Here is a 19212-nt window from a genome sequence, read left to right as displayed (position 1 = left end):
TGAAATTTTAAATATGCTGGCATACAAATTAGCGCTTTTCATTCAAAACTGACCAGCCTTCTTTAGATAATAGAGATTCTTATTCTCGCAACACCCATGACACACAATAATAACGTGTTGCAACAATAAAAGAGCGAGCAGCCACAAGCCTGTTTAATCACAGGTGTCCCACCACCCAGGTGGCTTTGTTCCCATATGCTACTGACATCTCCTTTGTGCAGAGATTACGAAAAGCTGTGAAATGCCAACGGATTAAATGAAATAACCGATCAAAGTAACTGCAAAATAATCAGGTGTTGAGACAATCACAATTACTTAAACTATGTATGTAATACAATAAAAATAATGAGTAGACATAATTTGTGTTGAAGTAAAGCAAGACTAAATTCTGCAGGGACCACGAACCAGGTATTTCTCAAACTGCTACCACGCATTTTCTTCACAGTACATGTGGACTAGTTAGTTACAAAAATGTAACTACAACAAAAAAATAAGAAAATAAAAATTATGCATAATCACAGTTCTACTAGTTAACCTTCACCATGTTAAAGCTAGCTCTGTTGCTTGTTGTTCAGTTGCTCAGTTGAGTCCTACTCTTTGTGACCCCATCAACTGCAGCACGCCAGGCCTCCCTGTCCATCACCATCTCCTGGTGCTTGCTCAGACTCATGTCCATTGAGTCAGCGATGCCATCCAACCACCTCGTCTTCTGTCATCCCCTTTCCTCCTGCCCTCAATCTTTCCCAGCATCAGGGTCTTTTCAAATGAGTGGGCTCTTCATATTAGGTGGCCAAAGTATTGGAGCTTCAGTTTCAGCATCAATCCTTCCAGTGAATATTCAGGGTTGATTTCCTTTAGGATTGACTGGTTTGATTTCCTTGCAAACCAAGGGACTCTCAAGAATCTTCTCCAACACCACAGTCCAAAAGCATCAGTTCTTCTGTACTCAGCTACCTTTACTCTGAGGCCATCGGAGAATATGTTATTTTACATATTTGAGTATTCCATACAAATGAAGTTATTTTGGGTCTCTCTTAAAAATCAAAGCATTTCATTTATTTTTTACCATGTTAAGCTGCTCTCTTTAAAAGTTTTAATTACATAGTAACTAACAATGTGATAAGAGTGATTCTCAAACAAGAAACAGAATTTCTTTAATTACTAATTACACCTCATTTTACTGACTCTTTTAAAGAAAGGCTGTTTAATGAACTAAAGGTTTTCTCAATGAGACAATTGTCACCGTGAGTTGTTGACATTCCATGCAAGAAAATTATGTTGAGTTTTTTGCCTCAAAATGGTACTTAAGACTTGTCAGCCTCACGGTCGGGGTGGACACAGGGACCCTCTCCCTTCAGCTGTCACTGCACCTAAATTCGATGTGAAGTGTGGCTGAGGCATTCACGGTCTCTGAACTAGCCTAAACTAGGCTAAAAAGTGATGATTTGAAAAATGACTTCAAGTTAAATGAGGCAGAACTTTAAAAGGCACTGTGCTTCCTTCCAAATGCTGCTAAAAGTAGAATAAGGAAAAGGAAAAAACCAAAAATCCTAACGACAAAGAATGGGAAATGAGGCTTTAGAAGCCAAAAGTCACGTTTTGAAGGCTGCAAAGTAAAAGCCGGCACTGAAAATTGGTGGGCAAACCATGGACTTTTAACACATGCGGTGGGACGAGTGGGTGTTCAAATGGAAAAAAAGAATATAGGGACTCCTATTTTAAACAAAGTGTTAAATCAATTCCAGGTGAATTCTAGAACAAACAAGAAAAGAAAAATGATGGATGCCTTTAGAAAATAAAAATGGGAGAATATCCTGATTTCAGGTCAGGAAGGGTTTTTTTCTTTGCTATCAAATACAATTTAAAAAAAATGAAAGCAGGTGATCATATTTACTCAAGACCTTTACAGTTTCTTTTGCTTGTCCTTCATTTCTGCTGCCCCATGTTTTCCTTTGAAAAGTCTTTTTTTTTTTAAACTATTTTTAAAAAGTGTATCTGCTGGCTATAAATACTCTTACTTTTACTTTATCTGGGAATGTCTTTATTTCACCCTCTTCCCCTGAACATATTTTCAGTGCATATAGAATCTGGGATCGACAGATCCTTTCTTTCTGCACTGGAAAAATGTCACGCCACACCCTAGGATTCTGATGAGAAGGCCGAAGTCAATCAATCCTTCCCATCTATATAGTGGGTCACTTTTTCCCGGCTATTTTTGGCAATCTGATTGGATGTTTCCGGGCATGAATCCCTTTCAGTTTATCCTATTTGGGGTTCACTCAGCTTCTGGAATTAGTAGGTTGGTATCTTTGCCAAACTTGGGAGAACCTCTCCCCCAATTTTTTTTTCCCGCAGCACACCCCTTTCCCATCTTTCTTAGGGTCTAATGATGCAAATATCTGACCATTCATTACTGACCCACAAGTTCCTCAAGCTAAGTTCGTTACTTCCCAGTGTTTCTCTTTGTTATTCGGAATGGTTATTTTCTATTGGTTGATTTTAAAGTTCGCTCAGACTCTTCTGTCATCTGCTTTCTGCTACTGCATCCTTCCAGTGATGTTGTCTTAAGATGTTGTCTTAAAAAGTTTCACCTATCATAAAAATATTTCAGTTCTAAAATATCCATCTGAGTGTTTTTTACAGCTTGTACATCTTCTGCCGAGTCTATTAGTTACTGCTGTGTTACGAATTACCACAAATGTTGTGATTTAAAAGAACACACATTTCCTGTCTTACACATTCTGTCAATCAGAAGCTGGTCTGGATCCTCCACTTGGGTTCAACTGAAGTGCTGGCCAGGGCCCTACTCTCATCTGTGGCTGGTCTGGTGGCAGGTTTGGGGGTGTTCGTTTCCCTGTGGTCTGTGAAGTTAAGGGCTGGTACTTCTCACTCATTGTCAGCTGGAGGAAGGATTTCGTAAGACACAAAAAGCCCTAACCAGAAAGGCAAAGGGCTGATTTCCAACTACAAAAGATTTGATGTCCTACGCATGAAGAGACATCGCCTGGAAGGTGAAAACGAGCACAGAGTGGGAAAAGACACTCGAAACATATGTGACCCAAGGACAGGTCACCCCACACACGAGGAAGAAAGTGACGGATGACTCAGGATTCAAAACCACCAGCAAAGGCACGCGGAGGGGCACTTCGCAAAAGAGAAGATCCAGACGCCTAAGTGACACATGAGAAGGGGCTCAATCTTAATAGTCGTCGGAGAAACACAAATTAAAACTACAAAGTGATACAGCTAAATTCTAAGCTATTCGCAAAAATTAAAAAGCCTGAAAACATCAACTGGTAGCAGCGCAGCTACTAAGAGGCCTCCACATTGCTAGTGGAGACGTATTTCAGTACACCCAGCTGGAAAACTGGTGAAGGTGTACCACCCAGGAAAGGTGTCTCTATGACTCAGCAATCCCACTCCCAGGCATGCATCCTAGAGCTCCCTGCGCATGGGTGCGCAGAGTATGTCTGCAAGAACGTTTTCTCAAGAACTGTGACAGTCCCAAAGCGGAAACAACTGTTCCCAGCACAACGGGACACTCCGTGGTACAACCATGTCCCAGAGACAGCAATGAAACCGAACACATCACTGCCCCATGCGAATCAGGGCTCAATCTCATGAATCTCATAAACACCCAGGAACAGAGGACACGAAATGACACGGAAGTGAGGCCATTCATATAAAGCCCACAAACAGGCAAAACTAACAATAGATCCCATGAATCCGCACAGAGGTGGTAAAGCCGTAAAGGAAAGCAAAGAACTGATTTCACAAAAGCCGAAATCCGTTGTGATCTGGAGAACACAGTGAAGTCCTGAGGCAAGGCTCTGCCTTATCTATAGCAGGCAAAGCGGTGTTCACTTAAACTACTCATTCAACTGTGCGTATGTGCCTTGTCACTTTTCTTTTTGCCTGTACAATTAATCATGAAAGGCGTCTTGCTTCTATTCACTTTTTTGCTCTTATCTGTTCCCCTAACTACTACTGGCCGTTAAGTAACCGACCACCAGTTACTCAAGACGGCTTAGCAATAATAGAATCCTTAGAGAATGAGAGGACGAGCATCCTCAAAGCACCTGACCAGCAGCTGATCTTATACTGGCGGAAGAATTAGACATCAACCATCGGCAGTTTATGTGCTATTTGGAAGAAGCAGAATTAGAATATAAGTTATTTAACCAGAGCACAGCTAAGTCAGAGAAACGTGAAGACTTTACTGTGTTGCTTTCCTGACGCACAGAAGCCGTAAACGTTTGAGGCTTGAAAGCATGACGTCTCGGGGTGATCTGTGACACAGCAACAGGTAACCAACATTACCCCACGGAACGTAAGGTAAAAACATAAGATGCCTTGAGGTGACAGCACAAAAAAATAAAGAGAAAAAATCAGTGAAAAGATAAAGGCTCCAACCTTGAGTACCCTTCCTGAAAGACCAACAATTTCACCGTCCTTTGGCTCCACCACCGTGGCCGTGTTCACGTCGCCACTTCCCGTTGTGTCGATGATATCGATGATTTTCGGTTTCCCATCAGTTGTAACCTGAAGATTAAGAGACCATTAAAATATGAATTATGGAATCCAGTTTTTATTCTGAAAGCAATGCCAACCCCCAAATGTGTGTGTGTGTACACGTCCCAATACATAAAATATCCTATAAAACCTGCATTCATTTAAAAAAGGGAACTGAATGGTTTTAAGCCAAAAGCTTGACAAATACTCTCAAGAAAACATAGTCATATATTTAGGTAAATACTTCCTGTGCACTTACCATAGGCCATACTCCACTAGGTGTACAGTACAGAAAATTCTTGACCTCAAAGACTTTGTGTTATATGGACTCAATAAACCAAGAAATATACAACATGTCAGTCGGTAATCACTACAACCAAGAAAATCAAGCAGGGAAAGGAGACAGGTGGTATGGGGCATTCAGAGCTAACGAGGCTGCTCAAGAAAGGTCTCGTTGAGAACGCTAACATTTTTGAAGAGAGATCTGAAGAAGGTGAGTTTGGGGCTGGATGAGTACAAAGCTTGAAGGGAAAAACGCTTACTAACATTTCATTACTGGAGCCCACACTAGCACTCAAACTTCTTAAGTCAGGTTCAGACTCACCACTCACACTTGCCCCCTCCCCAGGCCTTGCCAGCCCAGGAAGCCAACACCCACTCGGGTGCCCAAGCCAGAAACGCAGGAAGGCCTTCTCAGCCTCTCTAGTTTAGTGCCCACAGCCAGCTTCCCGAGGTCCTTCATTCTACCTCTGAAGTGCGGTTCAGACCCACCTTCTCTGGATGATCACACGGGCATCCTGAGCTTCTCCACCACCGTCACCTCCTGCCTTCCGAACGGGATGCCACCCCCGGGAGGCCCTCCAGGATCAACAGGCGCACCCTCCCGACCCAGACCACTTGGCCTGCTTTCCACTTGTCGGCCATGGCCGCCACCTTCCTGCACCAGGGCCTTCTGCTAAGAACTGTCTGTCCCTTCAGTTGTTCACAGGGTCCTGGTCTCGTCTCAGGGACCCCGTTTTCTAGAGAACACTGCCCCTTCACAGAGACCTCCCTGCTGGCCTGGTCTAAGCGCTCGTCACCCTAAACCCAATCATTCCTCTTCACGGTACCGTGGGGCCTTTGCAGAACTCCACTCACTTCGTAATCACGGCTGGGACTCTTCCCCGATTCGCACTAGTGGAAGCGAGGCTGCACCGGGGGGAGGGCCGTGTCTGTCTTATTCCCCAAATTACTCCAAACCCGGCAGCGTCTGTCAGGTACATGAGGCTCCTGGCTTGTTGGACAGCCTGACACTCCTTACTCGGCGTTAAGATGGATTTTCCTCAGCTGCAGGGTGGCCTCCGACTGCTGCAGCCCACGGTAACACTGAACACCCCACTGCCCTTATGGGGGGGACCCTGCTGGGGCTCTTTCTGGGCTAGCTTCGCCAAGGGGATTTGTCACATTCAAGAGACACGTGTTGAGTGAGCAGTGGGAATCAGGTCCGGAGGCCTTAAAAAGATAGAAAACAGAAGACCCCTGCCCTCACAAGAGAAAGAAGAACAGACAGCCAGTGGGAATCTGCTGGATGAGGCAGGGAGCTCGAGGCAGGGAGCTCAAAGCCGGCGCTGTGTGCCCACGAGGGGTAGGAGGTGGGAGGGACGTGCGAGAGGGAGGGGACCCACGTGTGCCCGTGGCTGACTCATGCTCATGCGTGGCAGACACCAACACAACACTGGAAAGCAATTAACCTCCAATTAAAAACAAATTAATTAAAAAAGAGAGAAACAGGAATGTAAAAAAAAAAAATGCCTACAGGGTGCCAAGAGCCCAGTCCGCAGATTCCCCCTGCACCCGAGAATTCACCCTCTTTGAGCTGAGCTGAAGTGCAGGGTCCATTCCTGGAGTCTTTCCCGCCACACCGCCGCCACACACACACCCACCACTGCAGGGTCCTCAGAATCTGCAGTTACGGTGCACCGGAGAGGAGGAGCGGGGAGCTCGCTATACGGAGGAAACACACATGCTTTTTTCTTTACAAGGGAAAATTAGGGGGTGGCTGGTGGATCTCAGATCTCACTTCAATCATCGCCCAACCAGGGGCTGAGAGTTCTGTCGGGGGCTGCAGTGCTGTTATTTTTAGGTGACAAAATTCTTAAACTAGGTGATTATTTCTCGGGGGCTATCTATATTAGGAATAAGTATTCTAATACACTCAGAAGGCTCCAAATCATAATTAAAAGTCACGGCAGAAATCACATCCAACCCCGACAAGATTATGATAAGACTTAAATCAGACAGTGATTTTGAAGGGACTGGCTAAGTATCTTCAAACATGAAATGAAAATATAGGAATGAAGAATCTAACAAGATAAAAACAGAAACCACTAGGAGGAAGTGCAAACTCTCCTATAAACTCTCCTATAAAACTAGCTAGATCATGTGTTAAGACCATACACAAATAATCCATTTTAAAACGTTTTCCAAGTAAGTGTGTGATTTGAAAGCTGCATAATAGCACTAAGAATACAAACCATTTGCCTTCATTTTCTCATTCAAAAAAGCAAACAATATCAGTGCCTTGAGATCAAGAATCGTAAGAGATCGCTAACAAGTCCGACACGGATCCTTCTCATTAGAGACCTCATTCATCAGTGTGAGACCAAAGAAAGAGAGCCTGATGGGATTTCGTGCTTTATTCTGCATCTGCTACTGCGATCAGCTTTACTCAATAGGACCTCTCTCTTATCCATGAAAAATTCTCATATGTACCGTTTTCTATCTGTGTACTTCTCCCTTCATCATTAGGTGAAGGGACCTACTCCACTAGAGAGAAGATGCAAGAGGGAATTTAAGGGTAGGAAGGTTTTAGAAAGGCAAACCGGCTGAGAGTTCTGCAAGGAGCTCGAGGAGGAGGAGAGGAAACTACACTGCTAACCTGAGACCGCTGTCCCTCTACTGTGAGGACTGGATGGTCACGGGGGACTGAAGACACAGCCACTGTGACGAGAGCAAAGGTGATAAGCCCTGGGAATGGAGTGGGAGACTGAGAGATGCTTCCTGGGCGATGCTGACTGAACAGAACAGAACTTGCCCAAAGGCTCTTCCCCAACATCAAGAACCTCAGCTACTTTTTATCTCCAGTGAAACACTTATTGTGGCAAAGTTGGCGAGGGTTTACAGAAGATCAGAATCAGAGTGGGAAGTTCGCCCATTTTTCTGCATAAACTGCAGTAAAGGAGCAAGCGCTCACTTGAAATTTCAGGGACAACGCTGAAAACACTCCTGTGAGCAAAGCATGGTTATGTTGCAAACAAACACTACGAAATGACTCTTGTTCTAAGAACACAGTGATAAAATGAGTAAGACAGGCTTTGCTTTCGGAAAGCTTACAATCCAGCTGGGAAGACAAATGAGACAAGAGAACAGTGACGTAGGACAATGAATAATAAAGATGAAGGACAGTGTCCAGGAAGGCACATAAGAACACACAACCCAGCTCGGAGGAAATCAGGAGAGGCAAACTTAAATCCGGCAGCACTGCTATTAGTAACCAAGCACACATCTGTGATAGTTTCTTCCCTGTGCTCTGTCTTGCTGTTGAGTCGCTAAGTGGTGTCTGATGACCCCATGGTAGCCCGCTGGCTTCTGTCCATGGATTTCTCCAGGCAAGAATATTGAAGTAAGTTGCCATTTCCTCCTCCAGGGGAGGACCCAGGGATCTAACTCGGATCTGCTGCATTGGCAGGTGGATTCTTCACCACTGAGTCACCAGGGAAGCCCCCTCTATTACATTTTAGTGAATACAAAATTAAAAAGACATTTACAGGACTACTTGTAACCTCTGTCCCCAAATTATATTTTTTCCCCCATGAGGAAATTACAGATATTATCACACATATACATTTTTCCCCCCATTCAACACAAGCACATTTCACAGAAAATGAATCTGGATAGGTGCTTTTGAGGAATTTTAACTTAACCAGGAAAAAGGTATGAAAAGCAAGAGACTAAAACGAAATGCTAAGTGCTACAGGAGGATATGAATAAACCGCTATGAGAACAAAGAGAGAAAAGGAACTGTGAGCAGGGACTGGGCCCTATCCCTCTTTGAAGTCCCAGGTCCTGACACAGCGGTTGGCATATACACAAAAATACACAATACGTGCGGTGGGAGATGGCTGAAATAAATCAGTAGATATCCCCAAAGGTAACAGGTGAGGGCCCAGCCAGGGGTTACGGGATTCAATAGGCCTTTACAGGTGCCTGTAGAAGGCCTGCGGGCAGATTAAACCCCACGTGTAGTGGCATGCGCTGGGGAAAGACCTGGAAGATCTGGGAAAGGGGTGGAGTGTTGGTGGTGGAAGCCCAGGATCAGGGACGTGGGACAGAAGTGCTGAGACGCGAACCAAGGTTACGCAAGGAGCCGCAATCAGGTGGCGATGGCCCAGTGCAAAGTTCAGGACTGGGGCTTTTCATGTAAAGACAACTGGGAGGCCCAAATGGGTCACTGTGATATTAAGCAAGGGTGTGATGGCGGGGTTTTTTCTTAGTTTTTAAGGAAGGGTACTCTGGCAATGTGGAGGATGACCAGTGGTGGCCGGGAGGCCCCTGAATTCCAGGTCCTGTCCAAGCTCCGCCGCTCCTCCGTGAACTCTGGTTGGCTCACTGATCAATCTCTGTTAACAGTTACAGTCTGCACGACTCCAGCATCTTTTAATGCAAAACCGTAGATGCCTGAATATCTGCTACAGAAAAGACTTAACCACTTATTTAATTATTACTCCTCTCATCCTGCCACCCTCTGCATTTAACAAGCCTACACGCTGTCACAAAAAAGAACTGAACCCGAGGCTATCTCCAAAGAACGGGACTCTCCACCATATTCCTCAGAGTTCTCCTTGCACCTCCAGTCCTCTGCTCAGACTTCACTGGCTTTTCAAATGTCCAGTTCAAGAGCCTCTTCCTATTTCACTGGCTCCTTCCACTTTATTTCTATCTACCTTCTTACCTTAATGATGCATACACAGATCTACAAAACACATTTGTTACAGGTAAGGAGGGTAAAAAAAAAAAACCTTAAAAATTCACTCATGTTTGCAAGTCACCTTATTGAATTCTTTTTGGATGGCCATGTTTAGGCCAATCTCTCAAAGCTGTTAGAAGGTAAGAGTTAAGTTTTCATTTCCCTTCAAATACACTGTCGTGCAAACATTTATTGTTACATGCACACACCTAAGGGCTCCCCATGTGGTGCTAGTGGTAAAGAACCTGCCTGCCAGAACAGGAGAGGTAAGAGATGAGGGTTCAATCCCTGGGTCAGGAAGATCTCCTGGAGGAGGGCATGGCAACTCACTCCAGTATTCTTGGCTGGAGAATCCCAGGGACGGAGGAGCCTGGCGGGCTATGGTCCATGGGGTCATAAAGAGTTGGACAAAACTGAAGCAACTGAGCACACACACATCGAACGCACATTTATCCCTCAGAGAGCTGGTGATTTAAGATCCAGCATAAACTCCCTCAAGGTTATTTAAGCCTTGCTTAAAAGCATGAGTTTCTTGAAGGCTTTTCTTGAGCTCTTTAAACAGTCACAGGTAACTAATCGTCTCAATTTTCAGAGCAGGGCGGTGGGATGAGAGTCACTGCCTATACTTTATAGAGGGAGGAACGGAATGATGGGATGAGCAGGTCTGGGAGATTCTACAAAAGCGTCTTTTCTCCAGACAGTACTCCTCCAAACTCTTCCGATCCCTTTATTATCCTGACACAAGAGCCAGTGAACCATGTCCTCCAGCCGTTCTCCTCCCACTTATCCCTATAAAAAGGAAACACACACACCACCCCGGAATGGAAACCATTACTACCCGGGAATAAAGTCTCGAGGAGGTGATGGCTGTCACTGCTGTGAGTCTCCTGAGTTATTAACACAACTGGACCACTCCAGCACAGGAGGAAAGGCGTCACCTGCTTCTCTTTTGAGGCTCCAGAGCGGCCCACAGGGCCAGGAGCTTTAAGGGGAGGAAGCAAGATACCCCCCCCCCCCCCCCCCCCCCCCCGGGGGGGATTCTCTACAGAGCCGACCTGTTTCCTCTTTCCCTTGAATTACACCCTAACTTGCCAAATGCTATCTCACTTATAAGAAAACACAATCAAGGATTTGAGAGGGCGGAGGCATGGGTGAGGAAGAGAATCCCTCAACTTCAGGGTTTTAAGACATACAGGTGAAGGGCTGACACAGGGGAAGAGATCAGCAACCAGCTACTTTAGACGTCCCAGAGATGGGACCTTGAGCAACGGTGAGGTTCTGCTGACTACTGGGTTTCCCTGCAAGTCTAAGGCTAAATTTACAAAAGCCAAACTTTGAAAACTTTAATCAGAAGGCTTTCAACGGAGATACGACGTTTTAAAAAAATTACCTTTTTCACAAGGGTACCTTGATTCAGCGATTCCAAAGGTGCCGAAGGCCAAACAAAATCGTCTTTTAAAAAATCACAAAGTACGTGGTCTTACATTTTGAGGTTGAAAAATTTAAAAAAAAAAAAAAAAAAAGCAAGCATAATTGAATGCACCCTGGAAGAGTTCGCAAAAAAAAAAAAAAAAAAAACTCAATCGGCTTCTTCTTTACGTAAAAGCCTAATAAGCCCTGCGTTTCAGCTGACCCTAAACAAGTACACTGCAGAAGAGGGTTTAAAAATAGCACACAGAAAACTACCGGAGGAAACAATTCCGGAAGTTGACTTATCTTCTTGAAACCGGCGGCTTTCGTTGTTTCGAGATTAAAAAAAAAACAACAAACCATTCCACCCCAAATCAAATCACCCGAACGACAGTGAGAAAAAACAGGAGAAAAAAAAAAGCCACTTAAAGTTCTGATTTGCCCCTTCTCTGTAGCCTCCCCACCAGCACCACACCACCCTCCCGAGGATAATAAAATGGTAAATAACGGGCACTGGTCGCTCGGGTCCACGAGGCAGCCGCGGCGGCGGCGGAGGGCGCTGGGCTGGGTAGGAGGGAGCCCGCGGGCCCCGGGGCCTGGCGGCGCCCAGACTGGAAGGGACTTCCCGGGGGTGGGGGGGTCGACGATCGGCGCCCCGTCCGACCGCGCCGGGCCCCTCCGCTTTGTCTGGGCCGGCATCGGGGCCCAGCCCCGGCGCCCCGCGCCTCCCAGCTCAAGATTTCCTCCCGGCACCCGGCTCGCCCTCGGCCGCACAGCAGGGCTCCGAGGCCCGCGTCCCCTCGCCGCCCCCGACCCCTGCGCTGGGGCCCTTGGCGGCAGCCGCACCTGCATGCCCGGGGCCCCGGGGTCGACCCCCGTGTCCAGGACGGCGATGAGCACCCCTCGCCCGTCATACTCCGGGTAGCGGCACAGGAAGGCCGCGGCCCCGGTCTCCTTCTTCGGGAGGAGGCCGTGGAAGGGGAAGGGCTCCTCGGTCGCGGCGGTGGCCATGGACGTAGGCTGCAGGGTGGCGGGGAGGCAAACGGCCGGGCTGCGCGCGGACAAGCGGCGGCGCGAGGACAACCCGGGCGGCCACGGGCCTGGGCTAAGAGGGGAGGTGCGGTCGGGGTGGGCGGGGCCAGCGTCCGGCCAATAGCCGAGCCGCCAGGGAGGGCCGGCCAATCCCGCGCCGCTACGTCAGAGCCGACGGCGCCGCTCTCCGGAAGCCGAGCCCGAGAGGTACCCGGGGCCGCAGAGAAGGGGGCGGAGCCTGAGGCGTGGCCGGAGGGCTTAGGGGGCTGGAGGGCTTAGGGGGCTGGAGCCCCCGGGGGGCCTTAAACCAGAGAGAACTGCAGGGCGGGGATTTTGTTTTTGTTTTTTTTAAGGGGCGGGCCGGCTTCTTAAGCAGAGGGTCCGCGTATCCCCGCCCCACCGCGGGGGACAGAGAAGGAAGTGGGGGCTTGCCCTCTGGAGAAGCGGGAAGCCCCCTTCTGACAGTCGATGGTTTCTGAACGTGCAGGGGTGGATGAATGAAACTGCGGTCAGCTGCGGCGGAACCCTCCGGGTGGACCCCGAGCAAAGGGAGCCCACGCGAGCTCGCTTAAACTCCTTAGGCGTATCGGATATTGGCGAAAAGCCAGGAAACCAATTTTTTGATTTGGGAGAGTGGAAGTGATTTTTCTGGTTGGGAGCTCTTTGATTTAGTGGTATCGGGCTGGTGTTCCCATCTCGAAGGTGTGTCCCTTTGAAGGATGGTGGTGGTGGTGGTGGGCACGGGCCAGGGCTGCAGTCTGCAGTCAACAGGAAGCGGGTTGCTGGCCATTCCATCGGCCTCTGTAGCCAGTAACAAAGTAGCATCGCAAAGGGGCCCCTCCTATCCTCCTGCCTTACCCTGGGCTTCCGGGATTTCTGAAAAACATTTTTTTTTTTCTTTTTTCTGCCCCCCCCCCCCGCCCCCCGCCCCGACTCTCTCTTTAAGTTGGTGTTCCTGGTTGATCCTCAGGGTTCTTCACTCAGCTGAAAGTGAAAGTCACTCAGTCTTATTTACTCTTTGTGAACCATGGACTGGATGTAGCCTGCCAGGCTCCTCTGGGCATGAAATTCTCCAGGCAAGAATATTGGAGTGGGCTGCCATTCCCTTCTCCAGGGGGTATCTTCCCCGACCCAGGCATCGAATCTGGGTCTCCTGCATTGAAGGCAATTTCTTTACCATCTGAGCCACCAGGGAAACCCTGATAGAGCCATAATTGGCAATTTCCAGATAAGGGGGGCTGCTGTCAATTGCTCCATGCTGGCCCAGTGGCCCTTTAATGATTTTTCTGTCTGTATTCATGCCAGGGTAATCTCAGTCTTTGTGAGGATGTGCCAAGGATGGATGTCTTTGGCAATCTGGTCAGCCTTAAGGTCAGCTTCTCAGAACAATTTTAAACTCATAAAATATAATATAGAGAATTACAAAAGAAATTATGTTGGAATAGCTATCAAAATATGAAAACCAACTTTGTTATACAGAAATAGTTTTATACATGTGTGTATGTAGTTATACATATGCTTCTTTGCATAAAAACAGGAGCTAGTGCCAAATCTAATAAGTGCCTGTAATTGCACAATAGTAATGAGCATAAATATTTTGAGACCTGTACTATGACAAGAAGCTGATTTTTTATGGGTGACACAGGAACAAACAGTAATGCTAATACCATTCTGGTTATTACCTACATCTACAATTGAAGGAAATACTTAACTAAAAGGTTAGTGGAAGTTAGGCTGTATTTATCTTTTTCTACTCAAGTTTTTGAACCCCTCAGATTCTATCATGGACTCCAGATTATGAATGCACGGTGTCAAGGGAAATCCCATGTACACCAGTTTGCACTTCACGGGATTGGGGGATTCTCCATGAAGTCTCAGAAATTACCGTAAAGGCTGTGCAGTTCCTTTGAATTGATTACTTGCCCGTTCATTCTACTCCGTAAGTCTTAGAGAAGCACATTCTCTTTAGTGAAGAGGAAACAGGATAGTTAAAAGTTTTCCTTCCTACTCCCAACTGTGTTTATGTTACCTCAAAAAGGACTTACAGTGATTGAGAAAGAAAAGAGAAGGACAAACCCAGAAGACATTCAGTAAACATACAGTGCCAGTGGCATAGCTTCCAGGCTCAACTGTTGTCCAGTCGTTTCATTTTACAGATGAGGAGCAAAGAGACAGGGTTACTGACTGCCACAGATCACAAAACGAATCGAGGAAAAAGCTGGATCTCTATTCTGTCTCTGATGTTTCTCTACCACACCAGTTGAGCTCTGCTGGAGTGTCACCCAATGAATGGACGGGGAATGAACTGTTCACTATGAAACCAAAGTGGCAGGCTTTTTTTTTAGACTCCTGTAACAGTGTTTAAAAAATTTCTTCTGCTTATGTTTCCCATAAAAATGTTTTAGAAAGATTATGTACCCTCTTATATAGTTTTAATATAACTTAGAATTTGTCATCATACTCTCAAGAAATAAAGGATGTAATATCTGACATTTTGTAAATATTGGCATTCTTTAAACTTCTTTAAATATAGCTAGTTGAATGTTACTCTTTGATACTCTGTTGTTGTTTGACACTTAGCATTGTAGTTTATATACCTGAACATATCCATTTAAATTCAGTCAGACATTTGACATCTCTCTTCCTTCTTGAAATTTTATCATTCTACACAGAATTTTATCCTAATGTAATTTATATTTATAATGGAAAGCCCTATTGATCATTTGTTATCTGCAACAAAAATATGTATGTTAATATTTTAAAATTTTTCCTGGGATCAAAATGTTAATATTTTTCTTTTGGATTACCTTTCAATTATTGGCAGGTTGATCAAAACAATATACATCCTAAGCTTCACTATTTGATTAAGATAAAAATTACAGAACAAAAAGAAAATTCTTATTGAAAATGCAGGTCTTAAAAAGATGCACGAGATGCATGCTTTGGGGCTGTGATTAAAGATTTTGCTGACGGTTTTTCAAATCATCCGTTTATTTGATGTTCAAGAAGCTATTTCACCTGCAGGAGATGCCCCATTGTAAAATGCCTTTTTATCTTTAAAGCGGGAGACCCAGCTGTGAAACAGGGGGGAAGGCGGTATGTCCTTCCATCACAGGCACGTCTTCAAGCAGGTCAATTTGGAAAAGAGGAGATAGGACATTTAAGCCTCTGGAAACTGATCGGACTGAAGTTATCCAGGACTTTGTACCACAGTTTGAAGACCACTGCTTTTTAAAACCTCTGAAATCACTTGAGCTCAGGACGAAGTCATTTATGCTTTGTCTTGGAGCCCCAGTATTCTTCACTCTGTGTTTTGACCCCGGCTGCTCTCTGGATTTAATGACATTCCCAGCTAAGGCAACTCTTTCAATGCTCAGTCCGTTTGCGCAACCGGACAAACAGCTCAATGGTTCATCCATCATTGGCTCTCCGAAGGAAACAATGAAGATACAGATAAACGTAACGAGGGCTTAGGAATGGGGAGGAGGAGGAAGGGGAGGACGGGACGCGGCAGGGTCAGGAGGGCAAGGCCTGGTATCCGGAGTGAAGTGCCAGGCGGGACGCCCGCACCTTCCCACGCAGCACTGTCGGAGCGGGAAGCCCTGAGCCAGGTGTCCCCAGGCCCACCTCCCTTCCGCATCACCTGCGGGGCGGGGCGGGGCGGGGGGTGTTCAGCGTACCAAGGCAGAGGCGCGGGTAAGAGCAATCTCTTCCCCTGACTCACCTGCTTTGTAACTGTTGTGGCACCGTATTATTTACAGAATATCCTTTGATCGCATCCCAGGCCGCGCCGAGATTGGGAAAGCATCCCACGTGTCCAGATGCCGGGCTTGGCAATTCAGCGCCGTTTGCCAGCGAGGCCCCTCCTCCCGTGGGCGACCCCCCCGGGGCGATGATGCGGGGGAGAAGGAACGAGAGGGACGCTCGGGTCCTGTAAGATGAGCAACTTCCTTGACAGCAGACTGGGGCTGGAGGACTCCCCCGGCGGCTTTGCCAAGCCTTCGCTAGGCTACGGGGCACCCAGCGCTGGCTGTTCTCGTCTTTACTCAGGGGTCGGGCTCGCAAACCCTCACGGCTCTCCCAAAGCTTTGGTGGACTCTTCACCGTTTTTCCTCGCGCAGGCATTTCCCCTGATAGCATCTTTGCTCCTTGAAGCCAGGCTTGGCATCTGCTTCTCGGAGGATGCGGATTACAGCAGCTCACACCAGAGAAAAGGTGATTCAGATGCTTCAGACTTGAGCACTGCCGCCCCCCGGAGGCAAAGGCCGTCCTTGCCTCGCATAACAGGCCCACTGCCTGGACAATCTCCTGGGCACAGCCGGATGGACCAACGTGCTCCTCTAAGTTTAAGGCCCAGGTCTGCGCTTAGCTGTAAAGGAGGCTGGGAGATTAAGTTCTGACTTCTTGCATGGGCAGGCAGGACTGATAATGTGGGAAATTCTATAACCATAGCAAGGCCGTTCCAAAGATGCCTCAGTTCAAAAGATTTGTTCATCATACCGAACGTTCACTATACCAACATATAAATAATATCTATTCGTTTAGTCTTAAGACTTATATGAGTCTAAATACTTTAAGTGATACTTGCCATCCTCTCTATTTCTGTTCTTTCTACTTCCGAACTCAATTAAACTATGTAACACAGGTCCAGCTCCAAGAAACTTCAATACGAGAAATAATAAACTAGATAATTTGGATCAAGACTCCTACTGAGAATATTGAGGGAAATCTGGACGACATATGAAAAGTACTTGCTTGTAGGCCTCCTAGGGCTAGCAGTAGGGTGAAGAATTTCTGGAGTAGATATAAACCCAGAGCCTGGAGCTGAACATTTAGTACAGTTTTGCCTTTCAGGGCAAAGGGAAGTGGGGAGAAAAATCCTGGAAAAATTGAAAAGGTGAAGATCATGTGCCTGTGGGGTAGGCCATGTCAGAGGGCCGTTCATGTCTCCCCCGCGCAGAAATTAGCACTGGGAGGTGGATGTGAGCTGCTGAAGCTGAAACTCCAATACTCTGGCCACCTGAGGCGAAGAGCTGACTTATCGGAAAAGACCCTGATGCTGGGAAAGACTGAAGGCAGGAGGAGAAGGAGACAACAGAGGATGAGATGGTTGAATGGCATCACCGACTCAATGGACATGAGTTTGAGCAAGCTCTGGGAGATGGTGAAGGACAGGGAAGCCTGGCATGTGGCAGTCCGTGGGGTCGCAAAGAGTCAGACACAACTGAGCGACTGAACTGAACTGGGAGCTGGCTTTAGGAATCTGGAGACCTGACCTTTAGTCCTAGTTCATTGGTTTGTCATTTTAACAAGACAGTGAACCTCTCCGGACTTCAGTTTACTCGTTTGAATGGGAAAGAGTTAACGGAGCCCCCTTCCTTTGTAGTTACAGCCGGGGCGGGAGGTGGGGGGCGGAGTGTGGGGAGATTTTGAATCAATTGCAAAACAGTACATTTTATTATCAGTTAATCTAGGAAAGTTTAAACATGTCCCCCAGGGTATGTGCTCTTAGCATACTAAGGCTAGAGTTGTCAGTTCCTGAGAAATAGAGTCAGTGTTATATAAATAGGACAAGTGTGAGTTTTTCACATACGAGAGAGAGGTGCCTTTGGAAGGAAATAAATACTGGGAGAGATGAGATGCGTTTAACTGCAGATATTTAGTGCAGGTAAACAAGCACACCGGAGAAGGCAATGGCAACCCACTCCAGTACTCTTGCCTGGAAAATCCCAAGGACGGAGGGGTCGGGTGGGCTGCAGTCCATGGAGTTGCTAGGAGTTGGACACGACTGAGCGACTTCACTTTCCCTTTTCACTTTTATGCATTGGAGAAGGAAATGGCAACCCACTCCAGTGTTCTTGCCTGGAGAATCCCAGGGACGGGGGAGCCTGGTGGGCTGCCGTCTATGGGGTCACACAGAGTCGGACACGACTGAAGTGACTTAGCAGCAGTAGCAGCAGCAAACAAGCACATGCCACAGCATAAGTCTCTCTCCATTTTTCTCTCGTTTCTGGGACCAGGCTGCTCTTTACCCCTCTGACCAGCTGTCCCTGGGACCAGAGACCACCCCTTCCTTCTGCAGAATCAGTAGAAAATGGGAAGAATAGCGAATCCATTGGCTTCCAGAGGACATTTGGAGCCGGTAGACTTAATGGCCACACAAAATACATGCAGTGGTTTGGGATTGATTATTTGTGGAGATCGCGATGGTGGGGATTTAAGATGGATCGTGATTTAAGAAGTATGGGGAGAGCTTAGGCTTCCCTTCACACAAGGCACATGGTCCCCGCTATGTGGGCAGCAAGGATGTCCCCATGTTCTATCTGGCTGTAGCTGAAGGGACTAAGAGTCGTCCTGTGCTCAGGCGGATGAAAGAAGCAGACGGCATGTAGTGTGTGATGGAGGGTTGGAGCGAGGTTCTTGAAAGTTGGTTCTTGAGCCCCACTGCTGGGGGGCTGAGAACACTCCATTATCCAGGACTATCATATTCTCAGAAAAGCCCTAGCCCACTGAGCTGTTGCTTTTGGTTTGATTATGGTGATCCCCCCAAGTTGTTGTTTAGTCATTAAGTCCTGTCCAACTCTCTGTGATCCCCTGGACTGTAGCCCGCCAGGCTCCTCTGTCCGTGAGATTTCCCAGGCAAGAATACTGGAATGGTTGCCACTTCCTTCTCCAGGGCATCTTCCTGGACCAACAATCAAACCTTCATTTCCTGCATCGGCAGGTGGATTCTCTACCACTGAACCACCCTCCTTATATTAAATACTTTTATTTCATAGTCTTTGGAATTTTGTCTTACTTAATTGAAAGAGCTTTACCTAGAAGAGAGCATGTGGTATTTATTTTGTTCCACCCTTATTAGTTATGTGTATCAGTTAGCAAACACATTGCTCCCACTGAATCCCAGGACAGTAAATCACACTTACGTGGACAGACATGAATTAAGTTGTGCAATGCAGGAGCTACCCAAGGACAATTCCTGCCCTCTGAGATGTCACTGCAGGAGGCAGTGGGTCTCTCTCGACAGGGCAGGCACAGGCCGGACCAGCCCAACCACTGCAGTTCTTGATATGTGCACACCTGTATGGGATTTCTGAAGTCCCATCCATCTGCCCAAACTCAGAGTGCCAGGAAAACTTGTTAGTTTCAGTATCCAATTAAAGGCCAGTCCTAATGATGGTCCCAGGGCTTCCCTGGTGGCTCAGCTGGTAAAGAATCCTCCTGCAATGCAGGAGACCTGAGTTCGATCCCTG

General features: G+C 46.9%; 1 protein-coding gene across 1 annotated transcript in view; it reads right to left on the bottom strand.

Moving 5' to 3' along the window:
• The window catches only part of TPP2 (tripeptidyl peptidase 2), a 58566-nt gene extending 46507 nt beyond the window's left edge, over positions 1-12059 (bottom strand). Inside the window, 2 exon segments of the mRNA XM_027557927.1 lie at positions 4414-4542; positions 11774-12059. Of these exon segments, the coding sequence (XP_027413728.1) occupies positions 4414-4542; positions 11774-11938 (294 nt within the window). The 5' untranslated portion in view covers positions 11939-12059.
• Between the last annotated feature and the right edge of the window lie 7153 nt (positions 12060-19212).

This window comes from Bos indicus x Bos taurus, chromosome 12 (genome assembly GCF_003369695.1).
Source record: "Bos indicus x Bos taurus breed Angus x Brahman F1 hybrid chromosome 12, Bos_hybrid_MaternalHap_v2.0, whole genome shotgun sequence".
NCBI lineage: Eukaryota > Metazoa > Chordata > Mammalia > Artiodactyla > Bovidae > Bos > Bos indicus x Bos taurus.
This window is presented reverse-complemented; position numbering and strand designations above follow the sequence as displayed.